Source organism: Etheostoma cragini, chromosome 18 (assembly GCF_013103735.1).
Source record: "Etheostoma cragini isolate CJK2018 chromosome 18, CSU_Ecrag_1.0, whole genome shotgun sequence".
Taxonomy (NCBI): Eukaryota; Metazoa; Chordata; class Actinopteri; order Perciformes; family Percidae; genus Etheostoma; species Etheostoma cragini.
The window spans coordinates 356,863-365,276 of record NC_048424.1 but is presented as its reverse complement, the minus strand read 5'-3'; the positions used below and the strand labels follow the sequence as shown (position 1 = coordinate 365,276).

The 8,414-nt window shown below is 43.6% G+C and overlaps 2 protein-coding genes across 3 annotated transcripts in view; one reads left to right on the top strand and one right to left on the bottom strand.

The window, feature by feature from the left end:
- The window catches only part of LOC117961192 (sprT-like domain-containing protein Spartan), a 4,922-nt gene extending 4,044 nt beyond the window's left edge, over window positions 1-878 (bottom strand). The window contains exon 1 of the mRNA XM_034899695.1: window positions 202-878. Within this exon, the coding sequence (XP_034755586.1) occupies window positions 202-533 (332 nt within the window). The 5' untranslated portion in view covers window positions 534-878. The remainder of the gene's footprint in view (window positions 1-201) is intronic.
- exoc8 (exocyst complex component 8) overlaps window positions 1-7,953 on the top strand; it is a 21,349-nt gene extending 13,396 nt beyond the window's left edge. The window contains exons 2-5 of one of the 2 annotated variants that reach the window (XM_034899692.1): window positions 1,809-2,967; window positions 3,934-4,187; window positions 5,479-5,727; window positions 6,804-7,953. In XM_034899692.1, coding sequence (XP_034755583.1) covers window positions 1,818-2,967; window positions 3,934-4,187; window positions 5,479-5,727; window positions 6,804-7,211 — 2,061 coding nt within the window. In that variant the 5' untranslated portion in view covers window positions 1,809-1,817 and the 3' untranslated portion in view covers window positions 7,212-7,953. Of the gene's footprint in view, window positions 1-1,709; window positions 2,968-3,933; window positions 4,188-5,478; window positions 5,728-6,803 lie in introns of those variants that run through there. The other variant, XM_034899691.1, reaches the window with a different exon arrangement.
- Window positions 7,954-8,414: the final 461 nt, after the last annotated feature.

Genomic DNA, 8,414 nt, shown 5'->3' with positions numbered 1-8,414 from the left:
ACATGAAGACAACATGAAGACAACATGAGGGCAACATGAAGACAACATGAAGACAACATGAGGACAACATGAGGGTTATACAGTGCCATCTTCTCTCCTTCGGTCACACCAAACCTCGGACACAAATCTGTATTTTTAGGGTTGTCAGTGTGGTTTTGGCCTTTGACATCACTATAAATCATAACTTAATACATGACTTACAGTGTCATTCTGGGGCTCCACTTGACCTCGACACCGCAGAGTTTCCCCCAGAAGAAGGTCTCATTGAACTCCAGAAACATGGCTCTGACATCGGGACTCGGGTCCAGCGTCTCCCAGGACGCGTCCACGATGGACAGCGGCCTGTCGGGCCGGACGGTCGGCTTCCAGTAGGGAACAACACCGCTGCCACCTCCAGCCACCTCCACTTTCCTCTTCTTACTGCTTTGTCCGAAGCCATTACCCTCGAAGCTGCTTGATGAATATGACGATGTCTCGTATTCATTGTCAAACTGCTCCTGAAGCCGAATTGCGAGCAGAAAATCCTCATCCATTACAATTAAAACACTAAAAAATGGGATGTTAGCCGAGTTAGCGTTAGCTAGCCACGTAGCTAGCTACGTTAGCTTGTCAATGTTTATGTTAGCTTGCTGAAGCTAACTAGCTAACGTAGCTGGTACGGGGTTCTCAAACAACAAATGACATAACCACAGTGACAGAATACAGTCTGGCAAATATAATACTTGTAAAAACTCCTCAAATCTGTGTCATGATTTCATTAAAACATTTGTATCTTCATGTTAGACGAAGGTTTCTGCCAACTGTCAGTCCACCGCTAGCGCCAACAGTTGCGTCAAGTATGCTACAATGCAACCAACGCATTTCCGTTTAGGATTTCAAAATAAACCTAAAGGAAATGCGAAAAAAAAAATTGCGCTCATTCATTTTTTGTAGGAGACGTGTGGGGCAAATGCAGCATTTTCTTTATTATTATATGTGTTCAATTATCAAAAGTACGATTCTTTGTCGTTCTGTAGCACTACTGCTTTTAAATCGTTGGAACCTTACACTCTTGGTCTTAAACATATTTCCGGCTCCAGATTTGAATACTGGCAAAACTGACAAAACTTGCGCTTTTTTCAAATCTTTTTTTATTTTATTATATTTTAATTTTTATTATTAGTAGTAAAGAACATAGGTACATCGCCAGTATTTATATACAAAAGCCAATACCACAAGTGCATAAACAGAAAATTACATGTAGAAAATGAACAAAAAAGTGAAAAAAGTAGTACAAAGTCAAATGTATTCCTGGTACATGAGAAATAAATCAAATAAAGTCTTAACTGCCTTCTTATTTTTAATGTCTCTGATGGTGTTGCCGTATTGGTGTAATCCTCCAAAAGTGTCTTGTTTCAAATATTAAAAAAGATGCCAACAACAAAGGAATTCTGGGAATTGTGTCCTTTAGGGTCTTCATTTCAAGTAGTTGGCCTACCTAAAATGTACTCCGGGTTTTTCTGTTGTAGTTTAGTTGTGTCAGTGATTAAATAAATGACAATTAGCAACATGTCAAGTCTTATAAATGGTTTAAATTTAAAATGCTGTCTTTGTAGAAAGACCTTGACTTTTAGAAACGGCCAAATTTAATTAAAGAATATTTGTTTTGATGCGATTTGTTGGCCATCTCATTTTCTGGATCCCGTGACGTTCAGGGTGTCAACCATACTACTTCCTGTTTGGGTTGAAAGCGGATATGAGCCAGAAGACTTCCTCTGTCTACATTTGTCCTCAAATTGTCCACCTTTTTGGTTAAAAAAACACACACGCGTTAGAAGATGTCGGAAACGGGGAATCGACTACGGAAGCTGCTCGAATCGCCTAATTTCGACCCGCAGAATTACGTCAAGCAGCTGTCCCAGCAGTCCGATGGAGACCGAGACCTGCAGGAGCATCGTCAGAAGATCCAGAACCTGGCCGACGAAACGGCCCAGAACCTGAAGAAGAACGTCTACAAGAACTACAGGCAGTTCATCGAGACGGCCAAGGAGATCTCGTACCTGGAGAGCGAGATGTACCAGCTGAGCCACATCCTGACGGAGCAGAAGAGCATCATGGAGAGCATCACCCAGGCCCTGTTGTCCACGGACAAGGACGAGACCTCCAAAGAGATGCAGGCTGCTTTCCCCAAAGAGACCGAGGAGCTTAAGCAGAGGACGCTGACCTCACTGCTGGAGAAGGTGGAGGGGGGGAAAACCATCATGGACACCCCAGGGAGACACCTTGTTTACAACGGGGACCTAGTGGAGTTCGACGTAGACAACATGTCGCCCGTCCAGAAGGTGCACGCTTTCCTGATGAACGACTGCCTGTTGATCGCCACCTGGCTGCCGAACCGCAGGGGAACCGTGAAGTACAAGTACAACGCCCTGTATGACCTGGAGAGCTTCGCCGTGGTCAACGTGAAGGACAACCCCCCCATGAAGGACATGTTCAAGATCCTCATGTTCCCCGACAGCCGCATCTTCCAGGCGGAGAACAGCAAGATCAAGAAGGAGTGGCTGGAGATCCTGGACGAGACCAAGAAGAACAAAGTCACCAAGGACCGGCACACGAAGGAGGAGGAGGTCCCCACGTCCCCCGTGAGGGTGGAGTCCTCCACCAACCCTTTCGATCAGGACGAGGACGAGCCGGCAGGCGCAGAGGAAAGCGTGGACCTCAGCCTGGAGTGGATCCAGGAGCTGCCGGAGGACCTGGACGTCTGCATCGCCCAGAGAGACTTCGAGGGCGCCGTGGACCTGCTGGACAAGCTCAACGGGTATCTCAGAGACCAGCAGGTCACCCCGAGGGTCAAAGAGCTGCGGCTGAAGGTGGAGGAGCGCGTTCGCCAGCTGACGGAGGTGCTGGTGTTCGAGTTGTCCCCGGATCGGTCTCTTCGGGGGGGACCCAAGGCCACCCGCAGGGCCGTGTCCCAGCTGATCAGACTAGGTCCTGCTGGGTCTTTGGTTTCATCAGTAGCACCTCCCACATCATCTATACCTTAGTTATGCATAGAGATGCATTTATTGCACAAGGCGTGGATGATACGCCTTTGTCCCCGTTTGATCCTTTCATGATTCTTGGTTTCCATTTTTATTGATATTTGCATTTATTGAAAATTCTCAATTAGATTTTATTGCGATTTCCTTTTCCTTTAACAAAAAAAGTGGAAAAATACACTTCTAGAGACAATATATCATGAGACATCAATAAAAAAGTTATTGTTTTCTATAACAAAATGCACATCACATGTCAGTCAGACGTTTATTTAGTTTGTAAAGTACATAATAATAAAGTAAATAATATGTATGTAGTACTAGATTATGCCGGAAACGGACATGAAGTAGTAACTTATAAACAGAAAATGATGAATCATTGGTAAAAAATTAAATATAAAACATTGATTCCCGGGAAAAGAAAATCAATTTTTAAAAATAATCTCAAAATTAATTGCAAATTGATTTCCCCCCCCCCCACCCAAACAAACAAAAGCATTAATGTTAATATTCATTTGAATAGTTTCTTTACCTTCAAACTAGAGCCCGACTGATATAATCGGACGATATTATAGACCAATATTGGGCATTTTCCCGATTTATGCCCTATATAATTAGTCATATTATTTTTCTCAGAACTCATAAATAACTACAAATAACTTATGTTAGGGAAACCTTGTTATGTTTTATTACGTGTATCTGGACTGGATTTTGTTTTTAAATATATATTGGAATATTGGATTTTTAAATAACCAAATATTCGTATCGATATCGGCTTAAAATCCTTTATCGGTCGGGCTCTACTTCAAACTAATCATCACTTAGTAATTATCTATCTATCTACCTCCCTACCTACGTACTTACTTACTTACTTACTTACTTAGGTGCAGTCAGTCAGAATTGTTTCTCTGTGTTTCAGGCCAGTCCACCAAGGCCTGCGAGTTGTTTCTGAAGAACCGGGCCGTGGCGGTCCAGACCGCCATACGGCAGCTCCGTATCGAAGGGGCCACGCTGCTCTACATCCACAAACTCTGCAACATCTTCTTCACCAGCCTGCTGGAGACGGCCAAGGAGTTCGAGATGGACTTTGCGGGGAACACCGGCTGCTACTCCGCCTTCGTGGTCTGGTCCAAATCCGCCATGAGGATGTTTGTGAACGCCTTCAGCAAGCAGGTAGGAAGAGGGTCAGCCAGACCAGCAACAGCCTGTCAAACACGGGAGAACACGAGTTAGTACTAAGGGGGGTCCGATCAGGGTTTTTGGGGCCGATCTCCGGTTGCTGGAAGCCGTATTGGTTGAGACCGATCACTGGTCACCGGGTCTAGTTGAAGCTTTTTAATTATCATGTCATATATTTATCATATATTCATTTTAACAGTCATAACAACAATGTACTGTACACAGTAATTCAGCATGTGAAGTCATTCATAGTTTTGATGCCTTCAGTGACAATCTACAATGTAAATAGTCATGAAAATGAAGGAAACTCATTGGATGAGAAGGTGTGTCCGAACCTTTGGCCTGGACTGTGTGTATTAAAATTAACAGAAGATAATATGATGTGAATTGTCAAATGTTTAGAGAATATATCAGTAATTGTTTGGCTTTTTGTCCTAGCTCAAAATCTGAAAAATGCCCTTAAATCACTGCAGACATTTTTTCAAACTATTTGACCCTCGTGTTGTCCTCGGGTCAAATTTGACCCGTTCCTCTTATTTTTAATATCAGGAACTCGGCTTTCTTTTAACCAAATTACCTCAAAATAGCATGGATGGCTTGCGATGTTCTTCAGGTAAAATGACTGATTACTTTCACAGAATTTATGTTGTTTTATGTCATTTAAAAAAAGTGACCAACACCTTGGAAGAAATGACGAAAAAAAGGGACAAAAAATGCAAAAAAAAGAGAAATTTGTTTTTGTGTAATAAGTCAAAAATTAATAATAATTTGTAATATAATAATTTGTAATAATTAGGCTATTAATAAAAAAAAAAAAACAGCAAAAACATCGGAAAAAGCACCAAAAGATGGTTGATGGGAAGACAACACGAGGGTTAAAGCCTTTATCAGCCGATAACAATCACCGATCTCCCTTATTTAGTAATGAAATCTGTGTATCTGTGTATCTGTGTGTGTGTGTGTGTGTGTGTGTGTGTGTGTGTGTGTGTGTGTGTGTGTGTGTGTGTGTGTGTGTATATATATATACAAAAAAAACTAAGCCAAAATATGTCAGTTTGCTTCTAGGGAAAGGTGAGAAATCAGGTCAAAACCTAATTATTATGTTTTTTGTACTTAGTTACCTTGCTAACTACCTGCCCGTCTTATCTACCTGTTACATTGAATGTGATTAAATAAACTGGCACGTGAGGGAACATATTTCAAAAGCACGTGTCAGTATTGTGAAAATATGTGAAATAGCAAAAAACCTGAACCTGATGAAGATCATTTTTTGGGTCTTGGTCAGGTGTTCGACAGCAAGGAGAGCCTGTCCACAGCGGCCGAGTGCGTTAAAGTGGCCAAGGAGCACTGCCAGCAGCTGACGGAGATCGGCCTGGACCTGACCTTCACCCTGCAGTCCCTGCTGGTCAGAGACGTCAAGGCGGCGCTGCAGAGCTACAACGACATCATCATGGAGGCCACCAAGCACCGAAACTCGGAGGAGATGTGGAGGAGGATGAATCTCATGACCCCCGAGGCTCTGGCTAAACTCAAGGTGGGTTCGGCTTTGTGTCTCGTCCGTTGGATGTTAGTCGATTGTTGAACATTTCCAGCGTCTCCAGTGTGAGCATTTGGCTCCTTTCTCCATTTTATGTGTATTCATTTACTTTATTTAACCAGGGAGAGCCTCTTTGAGATTAAAAATGTCTTTTTCAAGAGTGTCTTGGCCAAAACAGGCAGCAGTACAACTACACACAAACACAAAATACACAAACACACAAAACAACTGAAACAGCAAATCACCTCCGCGAGTTAGGCAACCAAAAAACAAAACATGCCGAAACACGTCACATGGGTCTGACCAGACCGTCATGGCGGCTTGTTCAGAAAACAGTTTTAGATTTTACTATATTTTACTCACAGAACTGTGTTTTTGTAAACATTTTAAGCAAGAAAGAGGCCGTCCAGCTGCTGAATCTGTCTTCATCTCTCACACACACACACACACACGCACACATAAACACACACACACACACACATACACATACACATACACACACACATACACACACACGCACAGACCTACATACACAATTATCATGCAGAGTGAACCTAATAGACCTAAACGCCTTTTAAAGCAAAGTAGGCTGCTATTGAATCCAATGAGCTGTAGCCTGTATGCCTTACACACACTATTGCGTCTCTGCTCTCAAACACACTGTGTACACACAGTACACACACACACACACACACACACACACACACACACAGCTGCTGAATCTTCATTTCAGATCGACAAAGGTCAGTTTAATAGATTTTTGTCCGACTTTGAGAGACTCGTCCATCGCTCATCCCGCTCCTCGTGTCTCGGTTAGCTCTCCACCAATCAGATTGGTCATTTGAGGCCGACTGCCGGCAGTGCCCGCCTACCGGCCGAGCACGTCAGGTCGGCCAAGATGAAGGCCGCCGCCCCCCCAACGGACTACGGCACGGAACCCCCATGAATACAGTTTATGCTAAATCAATGTTACATACGACCCTTTTGTAATGTGTTGAGTGTTCTTTTTTCATCTGGACCTTGAGTCTGTAAAGAAAGAAATACAGTTACCTTCTGAATCTTTGTCGCTGCAGGACGAGATGCGCAGCTGCGGCATTCGCAACTTCGAGCAGTACACGGGCGACGACTGCTGGGTGAACCTGAGCTACACCATCGTGGCCTTCACCAAGCAGATGATGAGCTTCCTGGAGGAAGGCCTGAAGCTCTACTTCCCCGAGCTGCACATGGTGCTGCTGGAGAGCCTGAGGGAGATCCTCCTGGTGGCCGTGCAGCACGTGGACTACAGCCTGCGCTGTGAGCAGGACCCGGAGAAGAAGGCCTTCATCGTGCAGAACGCCACCTTCCTCCACGACACCGTCCTGCCCGTGGTGGAGAGCCGGTTTGAGGAGGCCGTGGGCAAGCCGGCCAAACAGCTGCAGGACCTGAGGAAGAGCACCAGGCCGGTTCGGATCAACCCAGAGAGTACCACGTCTGTGGTCTAAGACTGCAGTAAAGGACCATGAGCAAATACAACTTAAAAATGCTCTTTTCCTGACTGTTTTGACATTTTTAACTCCCATTCTTGGAAATAACGGCTAGTTGTTGGTTGTTTTGAGATTGCAGGACCAGAAATGCCAGGATGCATCTTGGAGAGCAGCAGAATACGATACCTCACGATGGGTATGTGTGAAAAGCTACTTTGCACCTGAATTTCTACACAACATTCGCAACAATGCCTGTTGATATTGATGTTGGCTAATATTGATGAAATATTATCTGATATTAGTTTTGTTTTCACTAATCCACATCGCTGCGAGACTAACCAAGTTAACCAAGAAGTAGCGTCACTCCTCAAATCTTTGTAACCGACCAATGAGAACAGGGTTCTTCGGGACACATTTGAGACAAACAGCTGATGAATGAATGGTCATTTCTGATCAAACCGGTTAGATGCCATTTTGTGCATGTGTGTGTGTGTCCCTGTTTTTTCTGAAATGTTACTCAATTGATTACAGATATTGGCAATATCTGATCTTAAATGAACACGTGTGGCCTCACCATGAAAAGCTAAAGTTTATGCATAAGTTGGAAGCTTTTAGTTTCACGCCAGCGGACCATTATTAGACACTAAATAGTATTCTAGCTGCTAGGACTGATTAAAAGGGACGACTGAAAGGAAAATGCACTGGTAAAATCAGAGTTTCAACATCACACATGAAATTCAATAAAGATCTTCATGCACAATCTGTTTTTTGTATTTCTAAAAAGAAATTTGTTGCACTTAACAACAAGGTAGCTTGTGGCTGAGGATGTGTTCTTGCTATAAAACAGAATGTATTCAGAGGGAATTTCCTTTATTAAAGTAGCCTGGACGCCAGACAAACTTAGTCGGGAGGTTTGGTCTGGACTTGATCCGTTGTGGACCAACTGTCCCTCCCCGATGTGAGTCCAGAGCAGATTTGAGTCGCGCATGCGTCCCCTTGCGACAAGTAGCATACAAGATGCTAACGAGAGACTTCTGTAATGTCAACGCAGTAAAAATGGACCTACTTAACCAAGTTGGTTCACTGCTAGCTTAGCTACAAGTTAGCATCAACCACAACAACAGCTGTCAGTTGAAAGGCAAGGCAGCTTTATCTGTAGAGCACATTTCAGCAACAGGGCAATTCAAAGTGCTTTACACCAAATCAGTTAAACAGATAAAA